Here is a 25,872-nt window from a genome sequence, read left to right as displayed (position 1 = left end):
GTTTAGGGTTACAGGGCTGGGGCTCAGCACCTTTTTAATTCTTCATCGCGTGGCTGATTGATCCCCCCCCCCCGCCCCACGCAGACACTAAAGATTAAGAGGGTGACAAAGAGGCGGCTGCTTACACAGCGCCCGCCGCTAAGCCGCCTTGAAGAGAGCAAGGCAAGAGCCCCGCTGGCCGCAGAGCTGCCGGAGCGCCCAGCGCCTGGCCAGACCCTCCGCGGGGATCCAGAGGGACAGCACGGGACACATCAGGAACGCCGGGTGCGGGATGGCTGCGTCCCCGGCGGGGTCGGTGGTGAGCGCCGGGCTGGACGAGAGTCCCACGGGTAAGAGGTGGTTCTGCTGGACCGGGCGTGACACGGAGGGATATGGGTTTTTCTCTGGGATGGCCAGGCCCCCACTGTGGTCATTGCCCAAGATGCCTGGGGGTCCTCTTCATGGTTCTTCTCTGGGATACTTGGAAACCCCATAATGGTCAGTCACCAAGATACTTGGGGTCCTCCATTGCAGTTGTTCTCTGAAATGCCTGGGATCATCATGGCCTTCTTCTGAATGCCTTTAGTCCCCATCGTGGTCCTTCTCTGAGATATCCGAGGGTCGCTATTATGGTACATGTCCGAGACACCCAGTGTCCCCATCATAGTTGTTTGGCATGTTTGGGTTCTCCATCGCCAACCTTCTCCAGAATGGCTGGGTTTCTCTTCACGGTTCTTATCCTGGGTGCCTAGGGGTGCCCATCGTAGTCCTCTAGGATGCCTGGGGTCTTCAGCTGCCATCCTTGTCCAAGATGCTGAGTCCCCGTCATGGTCCTTCCCTAGGCCAGGATGCCTGCAGTGTCCAACCATCTCCATGGTATCCATGGTCCTCATTTGTGTTCCTTCTCCAGGACTCCTGGAGTCCCCAGTCAAAACCCTCTCCTGGATATCCTCGGTCCCTGGCCCTTCATGGGGATCTCCACAGTTCCCTGCTGTGACTCTTGTCTAGGGTTCCTCATGTCCCCAGAGCTGTCCCTTCTCCAGGACACCTCCCATCCCTGATTGCAGCCCTTCTCTGGGATGCTCAGTCCCCTTCCTGGGACCCCTGGTGTCCCCATCCCTAAGAACACCATTTCATCTCTTCTTTATTTTTCAAAATTCCTGTGAGTGCTCATCCTGCATCACTCTGTGTGCTGTGGGATGATGGTGAACCCTGCGTGGAGTCCCTGAGGTGTCACCATTCCTGTCCCTGGGCTGAACCAGCAGAGGCAGAAGCCACCCCATCTCCAGGATGCTGGGAGGCAGCAGGGACTGGTGGGCAGGATGAGGGACATTGGGATGCCCAGAGTCAACCCGGACAGGATGGTTCCACTTCCACAGGGCTGAGCCCAGCCCCCGGGAAAGAGCTGAGCCCGGTGCTGCTGTGCAAGGTGTGCGGGGACACGAGCAGTGGGAAGCACTATGGCATCTACGCCTGCAACGGGTGCAGCGGCTTCTTCAAGCGCAGTGTCCGCAGGAAGCTCATCTACAGGTGGGAACAGGCGTGGGAGTCCCCGTGGGGCAGGGAATGGGGGGACGGGCAGCCAGAGAGGCAGGGATGCTGTGGATGGGCATCCAGGGAGGCAAGAACCAGGGTCCCATGGACAGACACCATGGAGGAAAGGACACTCCGCAGGGTAGGGACTCCAGGAATTGCCACCCAGGGAGTCAAGGATCCAGAGGACGGACACGGTGGGGCAGGAGTAGGGGGAACAGGCACCTAGCAGGATAGGGACACCCAGCAGAGCAGGGACCCCGTGGGATGGGGCACCCAGTAGGGAAGAGTTGGACACCCTGCAGGACAGGGAGCTTGGAAGCAGGCACCCAGTGGAATAGGGTACCCTGTGAGGGACACTCAGCAGGCCAGGAACCCCAGGCCATGGGCAATGGGTGGAGCAGAGACCCGTGGGGACTAAAGCCACACAGGGGACAGGCATGCAAGGGGAGAGGCACCTGTGAAGAGGGTGTCCAGAGTCCCCCTGATGGGGCCAAAACACCCACTGAAGCACAGCATTCACTGGGACGGGGCACCCTTGTAATGGGGACAGGACACCCACTGGGGATGGCACACCTCTTGGGGACAGGGTGCCCACAGTGCTGGGGCACTTGTTAAGTGGAGGGAACCCATGGGGGGAGACATGGTACCTATGGGGGAGGACCCTCCTTGGGTACAGGGGCCACCTCGGGGCCTGCAGCCAGGTGCTACCTCTCCCCATAGGTGCCAGGCAGGAACAGGACTGTGCCCAGTGGACAAAGCTCACCGCAACCAGTGCCAGGCCTGCCGGCTCAAGAAGTGCCTGCAGGCTGGCATGAACAAGGACGGTAAGGTGGGGGAGGACACACAGTGATGAATAGCAGGGGGTGACAGCAGGGTGGCCGGTGCTGATGCCACCTTGCCTGCACAGCTGTGCAGAATGAGCGCCAGCCCCGCAGCACAGCCCAGGTCCAGCTGGACAGCATCCAGCTGGATGCTGAGCTGCCCCCTGAGCACGTGGCCACCACATGTGAGGTCCCCTCATCACCCTGTCCGGCTCCTCGTGGTCCGGGTGCCACTGTCACCCTGGGCCCCCGAGCGCCCACTCCGCCCACCAACCATCGCTTCATGGCCAGCCTGATGACAGCCGAGACCTGCGCCAAGCTGGAGCCTGAGGACGGTGGGTGGCTGGCAGTGGAGAAGGGCGTGGGTGGGTGGCAGATGTTCCCATGGTGTGGTGACAGCCAGTGTCCTCTTCCACTCCTACAGCTGATGAGATGGTGGATGTGACAGGCAGTGAGCCGGAGCGGGCAACTGGCGAGTACCAGGTGGCACCGTACCCGGCAGCCAGCCCTGAAAGCATTTATGAGACCTCAGCACGTCTCCTCTTCATGGCTGTGAAATGGGCCAAGAACCTGCCTGTCTTCTCCAACCTGCCCTTCCGTGACCAGGTGGGGTTGGCAATCTCCACGAGGAACTGGGGATCTGCCTATGGGGCAACACAAACCCCCCCAAAAAGTAGCAGCCAGTTGAGGTAGCTGGAGCATCTTCACAACATTCTTAGGGTTCCCCTGCAGTTGCTCATCAGCCCAACCAGCTGTGGTGGCTGCAGGTCCTGAAGACTTTGGGGGTGACAGGGGTTTTGGGGTTCCCCCTGCTCTCCCTAGGTGATTCTGCTGGAGGAAGCATGGAGTGAGCTGTTCCTGCTCTGTGCCATCCAGTGGTCCATGCCCCTGGAGAGCTGCCCACTCCTGGCTGTCTCCGAGCCGGCCCCTGGGAAGCTGCTGCCAGCCACCCTGGACATGAGGGCACTGCAGGAGACCCTCGGCCGCTTCAAGGCGTTGGCCGTCGACCCCACAGAATTCGCTTGCATGAAGGCCGTGGTGCTCTTCAAACCAGGTGAGGCCACCCCCAGCACCCACCACTGGCCATCCCCGTGCCCGTCCCCAGCCTGTCACCCCTTGTCCCTGCAGAGACCCGTGGCCTGAAGGACCCTGAGCAGGTGGAGAACCTGCAGGACCAGTCACAGGTGATGCTGGGCCAGCACAACCGTTCCCACTACCCTGGGCAACCCGTCAGGTACTGCTGTCCCCACGTCTTCACAGGTGACACCAGGGTGGGACACCCACCCAATGGCCGCCACTCCATCCCCCAGGTTTGGGAAGCTGCTGCTGCTCCTCCCAGCGCTGCGCTTCATCTCCTCGGAGCGCGTGGAGCTGCTCTTCTTCCGCCGCACCATCGGCAACACCCCCATGGAGAAGCTGCTGTGTGACATGTTCAAGAACTGAACTCCCCGCCGTCACCCGGCTCGTCCGTCACCCTGCGCTGGCACCCCGTCACCCGCACCCTGGGTCCCCTCACCCCGGGGTGCGAAGGTGCCCACGGTCCCAGCTCTGGGGCAATGTCCGGGACTGTGGAATGCTGCTGGCAGCTGGGAGCAGCTTCCCCGGGAGTGGAAAGGGGACGTGCCCAAGTTAGCGCACGGCGCACGGGCCGCACCTCGGCGGGGTCTGTCTCCATGGCGTCCCAAGTGCTGGAGGAACCCAGGCAAAGGCACCTTGGCCCCATGAGGACCTGCCGCCACCCAGGGGTCACCAGCCTTGCCCGGGGATGACGCCAACCTGGGGGATGACATCAGCCAGGGGCGGCAAGGACCAAGGGTGGTGCCAGCCTGGGAGTCACACCGGCCCAGGGGTGACAGTCGCCAAAGCTGGTGCCACCTGGAGGCGACAGCAGACTGGGACATCCTCAGGTTGATGGCAGAGCAGGGCTGACACCGGACAGCGCTCATCCCAGCCCGGGGTGACGCGCGGTGGCAGAGCCTTGTCCCTGTGCTCCGGGGTCTCCCACTTGTGTCCCCCATTTTATACTCGGAATAAAGAGAGTTTTGCAGTCAGAATCCCTGTGCCAATGACTTGGGCCCCCTTGGATGGGGGACTGGGGAGGACCAGCTGAATGTGAATAACCTGAGGAAGAATAAACAAAAAAAACCCCAATAATCTGAACGTAAGTACCTTGAAAAGAAATTATCTGAATGGAAATAAACTAAACGTAAGTAAAATAAGTATAAATAATGTGAATTAAATAATCAGTATAAGATAAACAGAAAAACAGGAATAAAAATAAAATGAAAAGAACCTGAAATTAGCTGAATATAAAAAAGATAAATATCAATAATCTGTTTGGAAATATTCTATTTGAAAGAATCTGAATGAAATAATTTGAATAGAAATATAATGAAACTAAATAAACTGAAATTCTCTGAATAGAAATTAACTGAAAATAAACTATCTTAATATAAGTAGATGAATATGAATACTTGGACTGGCTAAAATGGGAATTAAATAGTACAAATACAAATAAAATGAAATTAAATAATCTTAATGGAAAAAATGCATGTAAATGACTGGAATATAAATATCTGCTTTGAAATCTCCTTAATTAAATAATGTGAATAGAAAGAAAATAAAACGAAATAATCTGAAATAATATAAATATAAATAAATTGAGAATAAATGAACTGCATATAAATAAGAGAAACATAGTGAATCTCATTGGAAATCATCTGAATTAAATTATGTGGACAGAAATAAAATGAAATAATCTGAATAGAAACAAACTGAAAATAAACTGTCTGAATATAAACAGTCTATCTAAAACTAATATGGACAGCAGAAATCTGAAATAATCCAAATACAGAAAAATTGAAAATAAATTATATAAATATAAATGAAATAGAAATGATCTGATTTAAATAATTTGTATATAAATAATCTGCATATACATAAGTAAAAATTACGTGAGTAACAAGTAAGAGAGACAGAAATTCTCTGAACATAAAAAACGAGAACGTGAATAACCAGCATTAAACAATCCGAAGGGAAGTGATCTGGAGCCCTGGCTCCCCACCCCACCTCCTCCATCCACACGGGATTGGGATGTTGACTTGCTCCATCCACATGGGAATTGCAAAAAATCCTTCATAACCTTCATAACCCCACGGAACCAAGGGAATAAGCCCCAGACTCTCAGGATATGGGCAGGAGGTGGCAGGAACAGTGTCCCACTGGGAATTCTTGGCCTTTGCAGAATGACACTTTTATTTGTCTGTTTTTGTCATTTTGTACAAGATTCCGAGCACGGGCGACGGCGGGATAATATATCCTCTTACATACAGACTCTGTTTAGTTTACAAGCAGCGACTTTATAAATTACTTAGAAAACTTTTCATGAAAAATAACAACAATTCCCCTCGCAGCCCTCCAGTAGTCAGTACATTCAGCCCTCTGGAAAACCCTCTGGGACCCCAAATCCTGCCAGGGAAGGGCTGGGAAGGAGTGGGGGAGATGCCAGGGGAACACACCATTATCCCTCCAGTCCTGCTCAGCTCCAGCCAGAGCTGGATTTTTTTATATATATATATATATATATATATATATATATATATATATATGTATATATTTCTTTTACATGTGTTTTTCTTTGTACAGATAATATTCAAATATTTTATATATATATAAAGAAACATATTTTCTATATATTCTATATATATTCCATACATTTATCTATGTCAAGAAGTCTGTTTTCTTTGTATATTTTCCCTACACTCCATATATTTTTATATATATGAAGAAACAGAGAGAAAATATATTTCTTTATATATACTATATATTTCCTTTATATATTTCTTTACAGAGAAATACACTCTTTATATATAGAAATATATAAATGTATGTGAAGAAACATATATAAACATACATATTAAACATACATTAAATATGTTTCTACATAGAGAAGAAATACATTAAAATATATATAAAGTAATAAATATTCTTTATATATATAGTACATATTTATTATATACTTCCTTATATATAGAAATACATAAAATATATACATAAGGAAATATATAATTAATTTACTTTGTATACTTATATATAAATATATAAGCATATATACATAAAGAAATCTGTATTCTTTATATATAGAATATCTTATATATTTATAAATACGTACTATATATAAGAAATAAAAAACACATAATCTTATTTAGTTTTAATATTATTTTATGTATTTTTAAATTATACAGACAATATTTATTCTTTTGTGTGTATATTTTCTTTATATATATAGAATATATACATATTATGATATATGTTCTTTATATATATATATATAAATATCACATATATTTTCCTTATATAGAGGTTAAATATATATAAGGAAAACGAATACATTCCAAAAGAAATTAGATACATATACATATACACATACATACATATACACACACACACATACATACATATATATATATATATGTACATATATATGTGTGTGTGTGTATATATATATATATATATATATATTTGCCTGAGCCAGATCTGACATCCCTGCTCTCATCCCACAGAGATAAGAAACCTGAGGATGAGGTTGGACTCTTCACTCGTCCCCAGGATATCCTCACCTGGGGCCATTTTTAAGGGCAATTCTGTTTTTTTTTTTAGTTCAAGAGGCTCAAAAGGCTGGTTTGGCACCAAGCACTCGGATGCTCCCGGCAATCTCAGATCCCAGAGGATTTGGGGTGGCTCCCCAGCAGTTTCCACTGTCGTGCTCACCATCCACCTTTCCAATGCATCTGGCTTGGTCCCCAAAGCCCTGGTTTTTTTCCCCTCTGGGGCTGGGAAAATCCCATTTTCCCCCATGGGGGGTGATTGACTTGGTCTTGCTCCACTCCCAGGATGCAGCGCCGAGGCCGATGCTGTTCCCATTCTCCCTGTGGCATCTGTCACTTCCCTCGTTGGAATAAAATTCAAGATAACGTGAAAGAAAAGCAAAATTTCAAATCTAAAATTAAAAAACAACCCAAATAAATAAACCATCCCTGGAATGGGCAGGGGGAGAGGGGACCAAGGAGCAGCTCGGCAAACACAGGCACGCTGGGAAAAGATAATACTCAGGAGAACTCAATTTTTTGCTGTTTTCCCCATTTTTGATGGCATTTAGGGAAAGGACGAGCCCCAGCCCACCTAGGAGGAAATACCTACCCTCTATAAATCTAATTAGCCCCCTGGGGCTCTTAAATTTTGCCTTTCCAGAGGTTTTCTGGTACCTGGAGCCTCTCCAGGTGCCACTGAGGATGATGATGAGATCACTGGGGAGGGATTACAAGATGAGTCATTAACTAGCATCATTAATTAATCCTGTGAAGGCTTTTGATGGTCTAATTATATCTCCAGGGATTTCTTGCTGAAAATAAAACTCCATGTTTTATTGAGTGAAGGCCAGTGACACCAAGGATGGCTCAGCCAATTGCTCCCCTCATCTCCAGCCTGATAATAATAATAACAATAATAATAATAATAATAATAACAATAATAATAATAATAATAACAATAATAATAATAGTAGTAGCAAAAAAAGAAAAAAAAAATGAAAAAAATTCTGTCTGGGGGAAAAAATATATAAAAAAATTTAAAAACACATATTTACACAAAACTCCAAGAGCCAACATATAAACAAATATCGCTTCAAGTAGTCCTTGATTATTATTAATTATTATTATTTTTTAATACTGATGACCTCCAACAAAAAAAAAAAAAAAAAAGGAAAGATGGTTAGGTCTCATTAAGAAATAAAAAAACAAAGGGAAAAGGCGATTTTTGGCAGGTTTTAACACTTTTCCATGCACTCGGCGTTGGTGTGGATGAGGTGCTTAAAGTGTGGAGGGCTTGGCTGCAGTGGAGCCGGCTCGGGATGCTCCCATGGGATTTTTAGGCTTCGTTTGCTCCTACCAACAGCTGATGGCAATTCGGCACAAGGATTTGGCGGCGGATGCTCCAAGATGTGGGATGCTCTGAGGGGAAGGGCCAGGAGCTGCTCAGCACCTCCCATCTCTGGCCACCTGAAGGTCTCAACACCCCCACCCCTCCCCAAATCATTAAGGCCACCATTAAAACCGTCCCCTCCCGGCCTTTTTAATTAGGAATTCATCTCCTGGTGTTAAGAAGGAAGCCATCCGAGCACTGCCGACGGGGAGGATGCTCCGGCACGGACGCAGCTCCAGGGTGGAGCATCTCAGACCATGAACTCGTTGCTCCCCAGGAGGACAAGGGGTTGGGCGGCGGCACAATCGGCCTCGGGGTTCCTCTTGTGTCCCCCTCCGGGCCCCCCATCTGGGGGCTCTTTGGTTTTTGGGGGGGAAGATTTCACGCTCTTCAGTTTCTGTTTGCCTTTCTCCGGGTTGAAGGTCCCGCGCGTGGTGAACTGTGGCCGGTCCTCGGGACAGTGGAGGGGCCCCATCAGGCCCTCGGGGCTCGCCCGGGTTTCGGGGGCCTCGCCGTGTCCCCCTGCTCGGTAGAAAGGTGATTTGGAGTACATCTGGAAGCGCTTCCGGGGCAGGTGGGGCAAACAGGAGGTGGATGACTGGGAGGAGGAAGAGGAGGAGGAGATGGGGGTGTCAGCCGGCTCCACCGGGTCCAGCCGCATCCTGGGGTGCCGTCGCAGCCGGCTCGGCCCCTCGGCCTTGGTGGGGCGCAGGGAGGTAAGTGCTACACTTCTCTCTGCAGGGGCAGAAGGACCATGGATGGTCAACACCCGGACATCACCCAGTATCCAAACACCCCTCTCCCTGAGGACACATGCAATTGAAGCCAGGAAAAGTTTCCAACATCATCACCCCAGATGATGCGGCAGCGCTGGAAGAATGTTCACCTCCTCACCTCACCAACCCTGGCTGCTCCCCCCCATTCCCCCAGGGTCATGTGCTTGAACCCTTAACCCCCCCACATACGCTTAAACTGTCGACTTTAAACAAACTCGAAAATCCCGAATAAACCTTCCAAAAGCAACAGAAAAACAGGGTGGAAGGTGTCCCTGTCCACGGCAGGGAGATGGACTTCATGACCTTTGAAGGTCCCAACCCAAACTACTCCATCATAAACCCAAGAACGACTGCATTTACCTGAGCGATCGGAGACGGCTCCTTCGGAGTCAAAGTTCAAATTTTCAGAGCTGTCGGCCGTGCCAATGGAGGCTTCGGACTCGAGGGTTTCGTCGTCGGAGGCACGGGGCTCCAGTGTCAGCATCTCAAATGTCAGCTCCTCCCTGCAAAGCCAACCCAGCCCCATTGACCCAACGGGACCAAAAATGTGGAGAGAAGAAAGGGATGCACATGCACCTAGAGATCATGGAGGGGTGGAGCCCTCCACTTATCAACCACACGAGATCAAGCAACATCCAGAGGTTGGGGATGTGGCTTGAACCCTCAGCCAGACTCACTTTTCCTTCTGCAGGCTCTCAATCTGCTCAGTCAGCACCTTCTCCTCCTGCTGCATGGCCACCTGCTGCTGCTCTGTCACTTCCATCTCCATGGCCTCCTCACTGCTCACGGTCTCCTCAGGGACGTCCGTCACGGAGGGCAGGCGCCCGGTGACAGGGGATGCGGGGCTGGGGAAGGCGCCGCGCCGCACGCGTCCTTTGCCCTGAAGAGAGACGGTGGTGTCACCGACACCAGCTGAGGTGATGAGGCAAACGCTCAGGTGCCAAGCACACTGCTCTCCCAAGGACTGAAGAAGAAGGCCCCAGCCATCGGTCCTCAGTGTGCTGCTGTCGGGTGCACCCTGGACCCTCCAAAACCTCAGGATGGGAGAAGTACTAGAAGGACTCAACACACTGGAGGGGCTGGGGATGGAGGTGGCGAGGAAGGCAGTGCTGAGGATGATGCTGATGGACCAAGTGCAGCTTGGTCCAGGTCCAAGCAAGCCCAGCTGGCAGCAGGCTGGGTTCCCACAAAGCCCGCAGCTTGTGCAGTGGCTTTGGGTGGGAGCTTCACCAAGGCTTTGATTTCAGGGCACCTGACTCCTGTTTTATCCTTGGAAAAGCCTCACATCCTTCCCCCATCCACCCTCGGTATTTCCTGATCATCACAAGGGTCTCACTGACCCTCTCAGCAAACAGGAACTCCCACCTAATTGTGCTGTCCACGCCCTGCCACGTCTCATGTACAGGAGATCCAGAAACCAGGACCACTTCCACTGGTCCATTGTAAGACAACCAATGTGGATCTCTGTGCCCACAGTCGAACTTGCTCGAATTTAATGCAGCTCTGAAGAACTCTCTTTTTTTTTTTAAATATTGAAACTGAAAACAAAAAAGGACGCAAATAGTAGTGGTACAGGTGGAGAGATATATACGCAACTGTTTAAATCTTCTGAGGGCCAGCTCTACAGATCTGCTCCACAGAGCAGAATAAAAAGGATTCTTGGGAATGAGGGACATGGAAGAGATTAAACAGCCTTTATTTAAAACTGTTATCATGACCAGACATCTCATCTTCAACATTCCAGATCCTGACGTGACCAGGACTCGGAGATGTCCATCACTTGCTCCCCTCCCCTGACAACCAGTACCCAGGAAGAACTGCCATCTCCGTGGGGTTGAAGAGCTTGTTGCAGCTCAGTTTTGCTCCCCCTATTTAGGCCCTGCAATTGTAGTATCCCTGGGTCTTCCTGACAACCCATGGACGCAGAGCAGATTTTCAGGATAAAGGATCCTCCCTTTTAAAGCCAAATTTCCTCCATTTTAGCCCTTTCATCTTTTAATGCCACATCTCAAGAGATCTTTCTTCGTCAGCAAAGCCTCTCCTGTGCCCTGGTGTTTTTCTGATGACACTTTTCACGTGGACTCCTGAGCTGAAGCACAGCTCCCTGAATCCTATTAGCCAAAAGCCCCAAGATCTCAAAGATCCCACTGGCTTGTGGACTTAAGCACCTGAGAAATGCTATACTCAGGGGAGCAGAGCTCAAATTCTGCTCTTCTCCACCTTCTGACACTCATGGATGTATAAGAATGGGGGGAACCTGAGGGAATTTTCATCACGGGCTGAGCCTATTAGGAAAGGAAACAGCCCTATGAGCACTCCCAAAACCCTGCAGGTGCTTTTCTTGCCTGTCAAAATCTCACAGAACTCAGACTCGAGCTGGGATGGAGTTGGGGAATACAGGACTTTCTAGACTCCTCCTCATTCAAACCTGGGTGTCCTGACCTTGCGTTCAGGGTGGTGGTGCTCCTCCTCCAAGAAGGTGGAGGAGACCTTTGGATGCCTCGAGAGGGTCGCATTCACCATCTTCAGAAACAGCAGCGCTGCGAAAGCAACTTGATGCTGAAACGCATCCTGAGCAAGGAGAAACTGAGGTGGGAAGGGAAGGGATGAGTCAAGCAAAGTAAAATAGAGAGAGGAAGCACAGGATGGAAAAAAGAAAATAAAACAGAAAATTAAAGTAAGTAGGGAGGGAAAAGGAGCGGGAAGCGTATTTCTGAGGAGCTGCGTGCAGGGATGGCCGAGCGCCAGCCCCAAACTCCTGCGCCCAGGGGACCTGCTGGAGGAACGGCGGCTCCGAGGAGCGGCGGCACCAGACAGGTCACGGACAATGGCCGGTGGGACAGAGCTGGAATGAGCGACGGTGACACACAACGAGGGACGCGGCAGCTGCCGTAGATACATACCGGGATTGAACTGCGGGTTATGCTCATAAATCTAACTGCAATTAGTACGGGCTTCTGGATTAGAGAGGAGATGAAAAGGAAAGCAGAAGGTTAGAGTGCACGTGCCGCCGCCCCTCCAAAAAACCCGCTTTGCTCAGTTTGAGGTTTTTTCCAGTTAACTGAGATGAGTGGGGCAGCTCTGCAGCACCAGCTCCACAATCTTGGGCAGCCTCTGCTTGGATTTCATCCCCAGAAAGAAGAAGCAGTGTGTCCTCCCTGAGGATCACAGAGGGGCCGCTTGGCTCCTCAGCCCAAGCCTGCGCTGGCGGTGCTGTGCCGAGTCCGTCCCTCTCCCGCAGCCCAACAAGCCAAGGACAGGTGCAGCTGCAGCCCGCAGGCCCCCCGCAAGCACGGAAGCTCAATGAGATGGGTTTGAGGCTCCCAAAAAGGCAGTGCAGGAACAGGGAGACCCCTTTGGCTTCAGATAATGTGACTGAGCACAAAAAACAATGGTCCAGGTCACCCATGGGGTGATGTTGAGCTGGTCACTGAAATGTTTGACTCAACTCAGGACCAAACAAGCTCAAGTGAAGGTGGAAATGCTGGTCAGGAACATCTGAGCAGGAGCAACAACGTTTCCATGGACTGTTCCCACCTCCTTGTGCGTTGGCATGACTCCCTGCAAAGGTGAGGAGCCACCACGTGGCTGAGGGTCCCTGTCCTGGTGGAGATGGTGTAGGAGTTTGCGAGAGGTTTGGGAGGCTGGGATAAGCAGGAGAAGATAAGGTAGGGTGGCTTCAGGGGCAAGGAGTGGACAGGAGAGGACAAAGAGGGCTTTGGCATCTCACCATAGATCTGCGGATCAAGGAGAGGCGGCTCTTGGCTTTGTTCTCTGCGAACTCCAGGCTGTTGATGTCTTTGAGCCGAGCCTTGTACTTGTTCATCTGCTCAATGACAATTAATTCCACGCAACTAAGGGAGAAAAAACCCAAAAGAAGACAAAATGGGAAGAGAAAGCCATTTCATCTGAGCTGCTCTGTCTTGTCTTGGCTTGCCCTTCAACAGGATTTCCTGGTAGCTCCTCCCTTAGTTCCAGCACATCCTCTCATTTCATTACAAGGAAAGGATTATTTTGAAGACCTGCCCTGATGGAAGAGCACGGAGGAGAAAGCTCCAGCTGGAAGTCAGAGAGTGGTGAGAATTCTCCTAAAAAGAGCAATTATGGGCTAGGGATGGATTGAGGAACAGCCTAGAGATATTAAAGATTGCCAAGGATCCCACCAGCGAAATTTACCCCCTCCTTGGAAGAGGGAGTGGTGGAATACAAACCTGGAGAAGGCAGGCTGATTCCAACTCATTTGTATGCATTAACTCTGCAGCAGCTTGTGCAACTGAGCCGACTGTTTAATGTTGTCAGGAGGGTGTTTGGGGAAAAAAAATTGTCCTTTCCTTGTAATAAAATGAGAGGATGTGTTGGAACTGAAGTGTGAGACAGAAGCTACAATGAAATCCTGTTAAAGGAACAGGTGTTCCCGCCAGCTGATGTCTAAACATGTTCTGGTCTTCTACAATATTAGTATGTACTGAAGGTAAAACCACCTCTTTCAGCAGCCCAGCCCTTCACTGGAGGGTTTTCATTATTGTAATTTACTCCAGTCTCTATTTTAAAACCTATTGAGTATGAGCCAAACTGAATCTGGGCAAGTGCTTCACTTTTTCTCCGTAACACCTTTTCAGTTATGGCAAACACCATAAATAAATCTAAGTATATTAATATTACTATTGCTACAGACCAATCAACCCACCTCCTTCAGTAAAAAAAGCCAAAATCAAGTAAGCATCAAGATCTGCTTGCCAAAAATTAACTACATTAACTATAAAACCGTATCAGCACAAGCTCCACCTTTTCCTGCCAGGCAGGAACAGACACTTATCCACTCTGGGGGATCCTCCATCACTCAAAAATCCTCATTTAACAATTTCTGGGGGATTTAGAAGATTGGAAATATCTTCATGCAGATGCATTTATTTGCACTTAGATGCACAAATTACTATGTGTTTATCCCTTCATGCCAAAGCTCTCCATTTTTGAGCCAGTTGACCATCCTAGAAGTTACCAAGAGGTGAATGGTGATGCAGTGGTGGAGCAAGCTCACCCAGCCCCAGGCTCTTACGTGGTGGTTTTGCTGATGTCCTGAACGCTCTGTAGTGGGTCTGTTGTGTCGGGGCAGCGGAGGATGCAGGGAGCAAACACAATGGCCAAGGCGTTGGCCGACATGCGGTTGGTCTCTTCTTGGAGGGCAATCCTGAAAAAATAGGTTTTAAGGGAGAAGTCAGAGGTGGAGGCACTCCACTGCACCTCTTGCGCGTGGTCATGGATGAAGAGAGGGGATGATATTTCTATGGTGCAATCTTGCTTTGAGGGAAGAAGACCAAACCTCAAGACACCTCAGATATTCCCAAGGAAACAACCAGCCCTTTCCACCCAAAACCATGTCCCTGCAGTGGTGAGAGGCACCACAGAGCTGTAGGAACCACAAGTGACCAGAGCACAGCAGAGGTCACTTATCAACACAACATCCCTTGGAGAAAACAGCTCTATGGCCACCTCCTGGGAGATACGGTGGATGCAAAAGCCTCAGCTATTCTGGGGGAAGGATGCCTGACCATCCTGCCTTTGCCTAAAGCTTCCCAGGCCCAGCATACCTGACCAGGTGGAAGATGAGGCGTTCCAGGGTGCTGAGGTGGGTGCGGGAGAGCTGGTCGATGACTGAGTACACCCCACGCACTGTCTCCTTCCTCTCCTGGAGGCCTGTGGAAAAACCACCAGTGTTTAGGGGCAGCTTCTACTTCTTCCTCCTATTTAAAATGGCACTTCTTAACACTTAAATTTATTACTTAAAAGATGGAACTTTGGGGCTGAAGTTAGCTGAACCATGATGTAAAAGCCACCAAATCAAGACCGAATTGCCTGAGGTTTTGCATAAAAAAATGCTTTACAGCCAAAAAAAAAATCAGACTTTGAAACCAGGTAAATACAATTTGGCAAAACCAAATGGTTTGGCCCCCAAGAGTGAATTAAAAGTTTGGCACTAGAAGTGCCCACCATTTCCCTCTACCAAGGGAATGGGATAGCGAGGGAAGCTCCTCACCCATCACCCGCAGGAACTCTTCGTAGAGCTCAAAGGTCATGAGGGGGTTGGGCAGATCTCGGAGCCACTGCTTGAACACGCTGGCAATGACGTGGATGTTGTAGTCGTCTAGATTCACGTTATCGATGTCTGGGTTTGGCACCAGATGAAACCAGAGAAGGAAAAGAACAAGAGACAGTGATCAATATGAGGCCCAAGGCTGGACAAGGTGACCTTTAAAGGTCCCTTCCAACCCAAACTGTTCAGTCATAAAGTATCCTAAAATAAAAAAAATGTTTACGTGTCTTTAATGGCAACAAATCCAGCACCTGATTTTAGCTCCACATGGTAAAATTAGAGAGAAATACATTTTCCAGGGCAAGTAACTCCAGGTGGGACCAGGATTTCTTTTCTTACTGATTGCTAGGGTGTAAGTAAGGCAGCACTTACCCTCAATCAGAATGACTCTTTTTTGTGGATTGCTCCCAAAAAAACCCCACGAGTTGTTGACCCGAGTTATGGCTGCCAATGTGAAATCATTCCTTTGCAGAGCCCAGAGTCAGGAATGCTGAAGCATTCCGCCTTCCTCCCATCCAACTTCGCTGCCGCAGAGATTTTCCTCCCCATGGAGGATCTTTCCCCCCACCTCCTCTTACCCGTATCGAGGCCTTGCCGCAGCTCCTTGATCTTGTTGGTGGATCCTGATTTCCTGTAGATGCCCTCCGTGTACAGCCCATGCATTTCGATGTAGTTGATGAGCTTCTCCACCAGCAGCGGCACCGCCCGCTCCTCGCTGGTCAGCCGGGACAGCTCCACGCCAAACTGCCGTGGTGAGAGCTCAGGGTCGTGCTGCACAGGACAAGGGGAAAAGGGATTAAAGTCCTTCTGAGATGCAACGCTGGTGCAGCTTTGCATCCGATGATTCAGAGTCCTTTGGCAGATCCAGGAGGTGTGTGAGTCTGATGGAGGACAGGACAGGACACAGGTCTTGCAGTGCTAACCTGGTCTCCGCACATGCACCTGAAAGCAAGTTTGGATTTTCTTTCTTTAACCATCCCAATGTAGTTATATTCCCAGCCTGGCAGAGCCAATGCAGTTGGGCATGGTTTTCTTCCACCTCTTGTCCCTCTGGCACCATCTGCAGGGATGATTTCACCTCTCAAAGACGCACGAAGCAAAACAGGCAAATCTGAATCTTGTGTGTTTAGACCAACTCCAAGCATCGACAGTTACAAAATACCAGTGAACAAACAAGATGCAAAAGAAAGAACTTGAAAAGACCCGTCTACACCTGTCAGGAAGGGCCCTATTGCCAGCTGCAAAAACTCACTGTAGAGTCGATATCTGGCAAATTAAAATGGGAAGAACGTCCTCCTGCTCTGGAGATTCTGGATGTGAAAAGTCAAAAGATCCAGTAAAATATCGACACAAATTCTCAGCCCTAGCCAAAGAGAGGTGAGATGCAACTCTACTTCCAGCAAGACAGTGGCTTCCCCTTACAATCCCTTCCTGCTTTTTTTCTTTTTCCCACCCAATGTCATCCTTTCATTGATCCAGCAAACCTTGGGAGCAGATGTTTGGAAGGCCTCCACGCTGTTTCTTTCTCATGACTGATGGTTTGTAGCTCCCTGTGACTGAGAACAACCCTAAAAACACAAATTCACCAAGCACAGAAAAACTGGAGCCTTCCTAGAGAACTTCTAACTGCCCAGTGCAAAACTACCCATGAAGACACAGTGAACTTGCTTCCTTGGGTGCAGCACAAAAACTTCCTTGTGCAAAGATATCACAACAAAGAAGGTGGCTCCAAGAATGTCTGAAAAAATCAATCAGACATCTCAATGAACTTCCCAGATTTCAGAGTACAAACTCTTATGAGGCATTCCCAGCTTTTGCAGAAATAGTGTCAAAAAGGGAAAGAGTGCAGGAGAAGTTCTATATATATTCAAAATACAGATATATTCACATACAAACACAAACACACATATCTTCAATGTATATAATCAGATTATTCCTTGGGAAAAATGGACTCATGCAGCTTTCTGGGGGCTATGTGTTATGGAGGTTGCTCTCCCCTGAGAAGCCTCCTAGGGAGCTGATAAAACTTTCCACTCATGATTATCCCATTTCCTTCTTTGGGGCACAAAATGAGCTATTTAAAAAAAATAGACCAAATCTTGATGATTCATTGTTAGCTGGGATGACCTGCTGCACCCATTCCCTGTTCCCCATACCCTTAAAACCACTAACCAATATTGAATTCCCCTCTAAAGAGAGCAGTGAATATCCTCCACCTGCCCTTCCTTGCTCAGCCGTGGCAAGCAAGGACCACTGGCGTGAGAAAAAGCCTCTGTTTCCAAGAATAACCCCACATTTCCAAATCCTTATAAGCTACAAATCTTGGGAAATTCCTATTATTTTGTGTGGTTACAAGGCAGGGAATGACACTGCAACAACATTTGCTGCATGACTGGGCAGATCTACAGTGACTCATCACTGTGTAATTCCCAAAATATCCACAAAACTCTGGTTGGAGAGACCTTGGGGATCTCTGGTCTAAGCTACTGATGAAAGGAGGGTTATTTCCAGCATTCTATCAAGCTTTGCACCTCTAATAATTTTTATAAAAAACTGGGATCGTTTTCTCAAGGTATTTAAAGAAAGCAAAGCAATGAGAGACATTTACCTTTTTGGAGCACTTGGTCGTGGTTTTAAGACAGCATTTCTTGTGACAAGCATATTTACATACTGCAATGGAGAAAAGGAGTGTTCAATTATCCCAAAAGTCACATTGCTGGAGAAACAGGAATTCATGTGAATTGAGTAGCACTTCTCAGAACTATCAAGTCAAATGCATGTTGGATTTGCTGCTTTCAGGGGCCAGGTCCGTATTAGATCCACTCAAACAAATATAACGAAGCCTTTAAAATTAAAGGTGCCATATTTTCATCTGTGAAACATTAAACCCTCCCAAACAGATCAACTCAGACTATAATCCATGAGTCACTCTGAGCTGTCAGACACAGATACCCTCAGAGACTGGAAATGGCATCTCCTTTGTATTCTTCCTGCACTGGGCCTGAAATGCTCTAGGGCTGATGCTACCAACCTAGTCACAGAAATGGAGGAGGGATGATGGAAAAGGTTGATCTACCTCTTGGGTTTTTCCAAGAAGAGATGGATCAGGCATTTCCATCATCCCTCCTCCATTTTCCTATCTCCCCAAAAATTCACATGCCTGGAGGTCAGGCAAAGCCAATGAGTTTGTCAAGGTCAGGATCCCCACAGGCATCCTAGGGACACATTTCCATACCTGACTTTGCTTCCTACCGTGACAGTTAAATGTGTCTGACCCTATGGGATGGCCACATCCCATGGGATGGGATAAAATGTGTAACACAAAGTTCATTAACTATGCCAGGAAGGACTGCTGGGATAGACTTACTAGTTGACTTTAAAAACTTTAAGACCTGTCCCTAAAGCTCTTCAGGTGTTAAAAATATCAAAATTATTTGAGCATGGGCTTGGAGGGAACAGCAGTAAACACATTTCAAAATCCCCAAACTCATCACTGTGATAGAAGCACAAGAGAAGGATCAAAGAAAGGATACTTACATTTACAAACAGAAGCCCTGTCCATGATCCAGATCAAGGAGGAACAATATTCACAGTATGTCGGGATGCTGTATTGGGTAGCCTTGAAAATGTGACCATTGTGCTCTTCCACCTGGAGGATAAAGGTTGGGTGGTGAGAAAAAGGGAGCTAGTGCTCAGCCTGCTGCAAAATGGAGAGATGAACACAGATAGCTCTTCAATTTTAGCTCTCGCTTTTATTTGGTATTTTTGTTTCCTTTTCAGCCCAGCAACCCCACAGACCACCCAAACCAACACCCATCTTTCAGGGGAACCAAACCATCATGGAAGCAGGTTGGAAACTCTTTGACTGAGCTAGGCAGGTCAACTTCTTAATGCTAAGAAGATTTTCTATGCCTTATCTGTGGCCTCTTTTTTTGGCTCTGCACCTGCACCCTCTCTAGTACCATGATATCCATTAGGAAAACAGAGGATGTAATGTCTGATCCCAGAGATGTAAAATACATACTACAAATGTATGCGGAAAGCTGGAGCAAGACTGTTTTGCTTTCAGTCCTTTTCTAACAACCCTCGACATTACATGTATGTCTTGGCTGATGAGGGACATGTTTTCAGAGCCAACCCAAGTGACCCTTGATTAAGCAAAGCAAATCCACCTCAAATGTCTTTCTAACGTGTCCTTTCAGGGCTGACGTTCAGATCTCAGACCACAAGCTAGTCTCTTGACATTCTGGCCCCAGACATTGGTTTTTTTAATATGCAGGCTTAACTCACCACATCTGCTTCCTTTTTCCTTCTCTTTTTTCGTTCCATTTTTGGTACCTGGTGAGGGAAAGAGATTTAACTCAATTTCTGGGCAATTTTGCCAGGTAAAGAGTACAGAGGGCTCATATCTAACACTGTCCAGTGCCTTCCAGCCCCATTCTCCAGTGCAACTACAGCCCCAGAAGAGTCACTCTAGAAAACTGTCCTACGGATTACTCCACAGTTTTGGAATTTCCCCAGACAGCTCTTCCTATCTTCATCTTGGAGCTGGGAGTAGCTGCTGCTCCAGCTCCGATGCCACCAGGAGTGACCCAGGGGAACATTATGCTCAGCCTGCTCTGAAGAAAACCTACCTGGAAAGGAGGCTGGAGAGGACTCAGAGCAGAGCCAGGAGATGGGACATTTGTAAAATAGACACCATCTCCCAAGCTCAGCCTCAGATCCCTTGACTGGCCTCGCAGACAATATGGGGCAGCAAGTAAGATCAGGTCAGTGACACAGTGCAGGCTTTTACTGCTCTAAGAACCTGACCTGAGTACCTGACCTGAGCCACTGCCTGCATCCCCTTCTCCTGCAGCCCAACCCATGGTGATGTGTACGGTCACTTGGGAAGCAGTCAGCAGACCTGAGAGGGTGTCTCAGGTTTGAACAAGCCCCCCAGAACTAAAGAAGCACCATGAGCTGCCTTTCCAACCATCCACAGTTGGTTGCACCTGTGCCCTGGAAATAACATCTAATCCTTGGCATTGGCAAGCCCAGCTCAAGCCAGTGTGATCTGGGGTTGGCTGGGCCCAATGACACACAACCAGTGAGTCACACCTTGCCTTGTCCAGCTCAGCTTAAAGCAGAGAAGACAACAGAGGGTCCCAGGTGTCTATAGAGTCACAACCCCATGGAAAGATAATTCCCAAACCTTCAAGAGGGTTTAAGAAAAGTGCTGAGTACCTTCCCTGCAGTGTAGTCCAGGGGTTTGTACTCTATCATATATTCATCCAGGAAGACTTTGAAGGTATTGACCCAGACTTTAACTGGAGACTCACTCCAGTCCCTCTGCTCATGCCTCATGGTCTTCTCCAAAATCTGCTCAAATAAGGCATAGAGGTCCTTGTAGCGGATGCTTTTCCCATCGTCCATCTTTTAAGGGAACAGAAGCAAAAAGAAAAGTGATTTTTATACAGCCCAGATTTTTCTGGAGAGCTTTTCTTCTCCAGACAATTACTTCAGCCTCACCGACTTCCAGCTGCCTGGGGAAGATCCAAGTACGATAAAGAGAAGGAAAAGAGAATTAGGTATCTCCATCACTAGCAAAGGTTAACACAAATGTTTCCAGGCTCTCTGGGTGACAAATTGGAGTTTATTGACTTTTTGTCATCTCCCCTTTTGGTGGGAGCAAAGCTGTAGTGAGGATCAGGAATCTACACCCAATGTATCCTGAGAGCTGACTCATGAGGAAGAGTTAGTCCAGATTTAATCATGGGACTGAACACAAAGGAAGCACATGCATTCCTTGGGATAAGCAAACCAGAAATGGAGGGCTGGGCAACACTTGTACCACCAGGAGGACCCAGAATATCCCATTTCTCCTGGAAGTCCCACCCATCATCTGGTCACTTACCGCCAATGCCGAGGAGTAAAAACTGAAGATGTTTTGTCGGAATTCCTTCAGTGCTTTCTTGAACACGACATCCACCAGCGTGTCCTTCTTGCTATCCTCACTGTCCAGTTCATTCATCTGGGAAAACAAGGGGGTTTTTGCATCCATGTCTCTTTTGGTGCAGCAGGGCTGGCGTGAGATGAAGCAGCACTAAGAAGCAGCTGCTCCACCATGATCACCAGGTGGTTTCTCCTGCATGAAAACCAGAAGCTTCTCTAGACCCGCACTGACACCCTTAGATTAATGATCAGCATTACTACAGCTACCCCCAGGATCATTTTGACTTTATTGCTTTATTGCCTCCGCCTGCTCCTGGATCTCTGTGCAGTGTATGTATGGAGCAGTGGGGGCAGCAGTTACCTTCTTCAGGAGAAACTCATCCATGCTCTTGAGGTCGCTGGCGCTGGTTATGATTTGCAGGGAGTCGTTCTGCCACTGCACAGGCTCCAGAGCCACGTTGCTGATCTTGACGCTGCGCTTGCGCTTCACTTTGGGAGAGGGTTCCTTGTTCTCCTTAAATTCCCGCCGGTAGATGCCTGACAGCTCAGGACTCCGCGGGGGTGTCAGGTGATGAGGACCCAACTCTGCTGGCGGTAAATGAAAAGGGGGAAAGAGATTGAGGAGTAGATGAAAAATAATTGTGACACTAAAACAGGGAGATGGGCATTGGGATAAACCTGTGGAGGAGAAAAGCACAGTGTAGAACTCGCATGAAGATTAAATGCCATTTCTGTTTTGTTAGGTTATTTCCTCCTTCAACAGAGGAAACATCTGTCCATGTCCAGATGGCGGCTGAAAGGATTAGTGACACGGAATTCCTTGAGATCCGTTATGGATCCCACCCTCTAAGCTACTTGCCATCACTCTGGCTTGACACCATCCATAAATTAAGAGACATGAACCAGCATGGACATATCCCAATTTCCCAGCCCAGTTTCTCTCTCCTTACAATTGGTCCCGTGCCCCCCCCACCATGTACCTTCGCCAAGCTGCAAGCCAGGAATGGCCTCCCTGCCAGGGGCTTCCTCTTCTGCATACAGCTCCAGCAGCTCAGACTGGGTAGAGAGCTTCCCCTTCTTTTCCCCTTGCTTTCCCTTCACCCAAAACCTCATCTTGGCTCGTTGAGGCCTGGAAATAAGCAATGGAAAGAGGAACTGCCTTAACTAGGGAAGGTCTTTCTACCCAAAACTATCTCAGTCTTCTGGACTCTGCTGAGGAGATAAATCCACACAATTTCTACCAGGGAAATGCGGCTACACGTCCTCAGCAAAGGTGAGAAACTTCTGTTTCATGCATGGGACTGGGATAGGACATTTGGTCCATACCACCAAAACTCAATTGTGGTGTGAGCTCCAAAGGAGCCTGGGTGGCTCAATAAGGTGCTGGAGAGCAAGAGGGACACAGGAAGGACTTGTCTGCCATCTCCAGCCATGATTCCTACCTCCCATCTGGAATCAGACTCTTCTGTGTGGTCACCAGCTTCCCAATCTCCCCCTGGGACATGGTTTTGTGCAGTTTGGCCTGGCCTTCCCCGGAGGTGAATCGCTGCACGGTCTGTAACGATTCCAAGCATGAAGCATTTAAAAATAAGATGACTCTTGTGATATCAGATAATTTTTTTTCCCTATCAAAAATCAGCTATTTCATCTCCTACATCTTTATTTCTATTTGCCAACAGGTGAAAATCTACAGTCCTGCTAAGCCCCTAGAGAAATATTTTAATGAATCCTAATAAAGACAAGCATTTCCCTTGCTCCAACTCTTCAACCAGGTCCAACCCTCTTTTTCCTTGAGCAATCTGTGCTGAAAATCAATTTGCACCAAGCCATGGATCCTTATTGCTCAGTCTGCACAGCTCGTCCACCATCTTCATCCAGCCATTCCAGTTCTCCACCCAGAGAGTCCCGTTAGCCACAATGAAGCGATTCCCCAAGGGAACCTTCAACTACCTGGATCTGTCCCAGCAGCAGTTCCTACTCCAAATCTTGCTGAGCACTTCACAGAAAAAAAGACCTAAGTCTTCATACCAAGGACACACCAAAAGGAACCCTTTAATGTTGACACTTTGCAGCTTTAATACAAAATATCTTCACCTTTGCCACCATTTAAAATGCCTTTAGATAATTTTTAAGGGTGGGATGAATTCGCAGTAATTCAGCCTAACAGGATCCCATGAAGTAGCCCAGAAATATACTTGCCATGTTTAAAAAATAGCTATATTTTTGTTTTATTTTCCAGTTGCAGCTGTGATCTGGGAGCTGGGCTCCTGGAGGAGAAACTTTCAGCATGAGGAAAGTGGAGAATCAGATTGCATGAAAGGATTTGGGAGGTGATGGTCAAATATCTCCTGTAGCTTTCCTAACACCTCAATTTCTCAACTTAATGCTCTATGTTTTAAAGCAATTATTTTACTTATGTTAAAATATTTAAGTAAAATTCTATAAGAAGAAGGCTGTAAAGGGGGGAGGGGGGGGCACATTTGCCATATTTACTCTTTTTCCATGTTTTATTCCCCCCTCCCCCAGACTAACATCTCTTCCAGCCAGGAGATGGCAGTATGCAAGGCAAAATTACCACTGGGAAAGTCAGAAACTGCCTAAACCATGAAAGAAATTTTGTTCCTGTCATTCTTACATTTAGGTGATGATCACACAGAAATTCTGGCTGGATACTGGGAAAAAAGACAGTTCAAAACCTATAAAAGTGATCTCTATCCAGCCCCATACTACTACTTGCTTTAACAGTGATGTGTTAAATACTTGCCCCCACAATACGGTTTTGTTCTTGAGTAATTTCAACCTGTTGAGTTTCCAGCTTTAGTAAAGAGACCAAAAAGCATTTTTGGCACAAGATCCTTCTGTTTGCGGTTCTCTGCCAGGAAACTCTGAAGGGAAAGAATGGGAAACCTTTTCAGGTGTCAAGATGAGCACCTGCACCTACCCTGCTAGGGAACACCACAAAGCATCATGAGGGCAACTGGCAATAAGTGGGGGTTTGAAGTTGTCTCCGGCATGAGGAAGGGACCAAGTAATTTTTCTCTGACAGAATAACCTGTTTCACCCACCCATAAGGTAACTATGGTCAAGGGACTCATCCCAGAAGGCAGCAGTGCTGTATGCTGCATGGAAGAACTTCCTGAAGCTCTCACTGAATGGCTTAGGATAAGGGATCTTCCTTCATTACTGGCTCTTCAGCTGTACTTGGGATCAGCTGGTGGCAGGTGCTTGGACCCATGTCTGCCAATTCATGGCTTTAGTGTAGGAGGTGGAACAAAACAACTGGTTCATTATCCAGGTCCCACTCTCTAAGGATGTTTCCAGAGGGTATTTCTGGTGTGATTCCTCCAGCCAAGGCTTTCCATTTATGCAGCTGCTGCAGAAAAAGCTCTCCAGGCTTAGGTGCCAAACAAAATTAACATGTGCTGACAGGCACAGCCAGGAGCTGTTCCCCCCACTTGTGTCTCACTCCAAGGTAGGCTAATTCCTGGCTATTCACCAGCCAAAAACTTGAACCTTGGTCGTGTCAGGAAGCCCTTAATCCTTAAAGAACCTCAGAGTCAACTGTACCTGCAGCTGCCACCTCATGTACTGGTGCCCCATGGGTTTCAGCTTGGGCTGCAGATGCTCTGGGTGTTTGATGCTCTGAACGTGGGTCAGGAGCATTGGATTCCAGTGGTCCTCTACTCACCAGCTGGGGCACACCATCAGTGACTTGATGACCAAGAAAAAAATGGGCAAAGCAGGCAGTGCAGCTGGTGACCCATCATATGCTCGCTCCATGGGGCTGCACGCGCTCCCTCGTTCATCCAGCCAGCAGCAACGGCTGCTGAGCAGGACGTGGAAGAGGCTCTTTTGGAAAGTCATAGCTGGAGGCAGGAGCTGTGTGAAGGAGCTATTCACTGGCACGGGAACCAGCCCACAGATGGCCAGACTCACCCTCATGTGACTATCACAAGACACAACCAATGTGTCTACACAGACATCAACCTCTGTACCTTTGTGTTTGTACCCAAAACACCCCAAGAGGCACCAGTTCAGCTTTATCACAGGCTTCTCTGCCACCTGCAACACCCAATCGGGCTCTGCTAATAAATACGAATAAACAGTCCCTAAATTTTGCTACTTTTGATGATCCTGACCCAAAAAAAGCCCCATGCCAAAGGGCTGGTCCCAAACCTGCAATACAAAATACAGATGGAAACACTGGACACGTTGTAGGACATAGAGACGGAGGGTAGCGCGGAGCACATGACATCAGGGGGAGTGTTGGCCTAGAGAGCAGAACTTACCACACCAGGAGTGAAAGTCCTGACCACCAGTTAGAACCAGTGCTGGAGAGCAGAGGAGAAGAGGGACACAGCAGAGACAGGAGAGAGGTGACACCTACTTCTACTTGCATGCAGTGAGAGCTGTTAAACCAGGTGAGCAGAGTCCCAAGGAGCACTTCCAAAGAACACAGTGATCCAGGATGCTCCCAAAGATGGAGCTTGCCAAGCACCAGCACAGCACTTTTCCCACCCCAGAGGGAATGATTCCTACAGCTACAATTCCCTTTGTACGTGGGCAGCCTCCGGGAGCACAGCAAGGCACTCCAGGTATGGCATGGGGGCCATGGTTTGGTGGTGAACAAGGTGGTGATGAGTTTGTGGTTGGACTCAGCAATCTCAGAGATCTTTTTCAACCTAAACATTCCTACGATTCTGGGTAAAAAAAGTACATTTAATACATAAAATTCTCCCTTTCCCAACCCACAATC

At 48.2% G+C, this 25,872-nt stretch overlaps 2 protein-coding genes across 2 annotated transcripts in view; one reads left to right on the top strand and one right to left on the bottom strand.

The window, feature by feature from the left end:
- Positions 1-271: 271 nt before the first annotated feature.
- On the top strand, positions 272-3,779 carry NR2E3 (nuclear receptor subfamily 2 group E member 3). The gene is made up of 8 exons (XM_062501393.1): positions 272-329; positions 1,359-1,509; positions 2,236-2,339; positions 2,423-2,671; positions 2,761-2,942; positions 3,159-3,390; positions 3,465-3,570; positions 3,647-3,779. Exons 1-8 carry the CDS (start codon positions 272-274, stop codon positions 3,777-3,779), a joined length of 1,215 nt encoding a protein of 404 aa, XP_062357377.1.
- Positions 3,780-8,565: 4,786 nt separating this feature from the next.
- Positions 8,566-25,872, bottom strand: part of MYO9A (myosin IXA) — a 140,497-nt gene continuing 123,190 nt past the window's right edge. Inside the window, exons 28-44 of the mRNA XM_062501128.1 lie at positions 22,559-22,671; positions 22,097-22,245; positions 21,478-21,701; positions 21,079-21,195; positions 20,409-20,597; positions 19,473-19,520; positions 18,720-18,831; positions 17,791-17,852; positions 15,761-15,953; positions 15,126-15,254; positions 14,680-14,785; positions 14,148-14,279; positions 12,822-12,945; positions 11,995-12,048; positions 9,769-9,971; positions 9,452-9,594; positions 8,566-9,050 (exon numbers count right to left, since the gene is read on the bottom strand). Coding sequence (XP_062357112.1) covers positions 8,566-9,050; positions 9,452-9,594; positions 9,769-9,971; positions 11,995-12,048; positions 12,822-12,945; positions 14,148-14,279; positions 14,680-14,785; positions 15,126-15,254; positions 15,761-15,953; positions 17,791-17,852; positions 18,720-18,831; positions 19,473-19,520; positions 20,409-20,597; positions 21,079-21,195; positions 21,478-21,701; positions 22,097-22,245; positions 22,559-22,671 — 2,583 coding nt within the window. The remainder of the gene's footprint in view (positions 9,051-9,451; positions 9,595-9,768; positions 9,972-11,994; positions 12,049-12,821; positions 12,946-14,147; positions 14,280-14,679; positions 14,786-15,125; positions 15,255-15,760; positions 15,954-17,790; positions 17,853-18,719; positions 18,832-19,472; positions 19,521-20,408; positions 20,598-21,078; positions 21,196-21,477; positions 21,702-22,096; positions 22,246-22,558; positions 22,672-25,872) is intronic.

Source organism: Cinclus cinclus, chromosome 13 (assembly GCF_963662255.1).
Source record: "Cinclus cinclus chromosome 13, bCinCin1.1, whole genome shotgun sequence".
In the NCBI taxonomy this organism is placed as follows: Eukaryota; Metazoa; Chordata; class Aves; order Passeriformes; family Cinclidae; genus Cinclus; species Cinclus cinclus.
The sequence above is the reverse complement of the archived record's forward strand: the minus strand, read 5'-3'. Positions and strand labels throughout refer to the sequence as shown.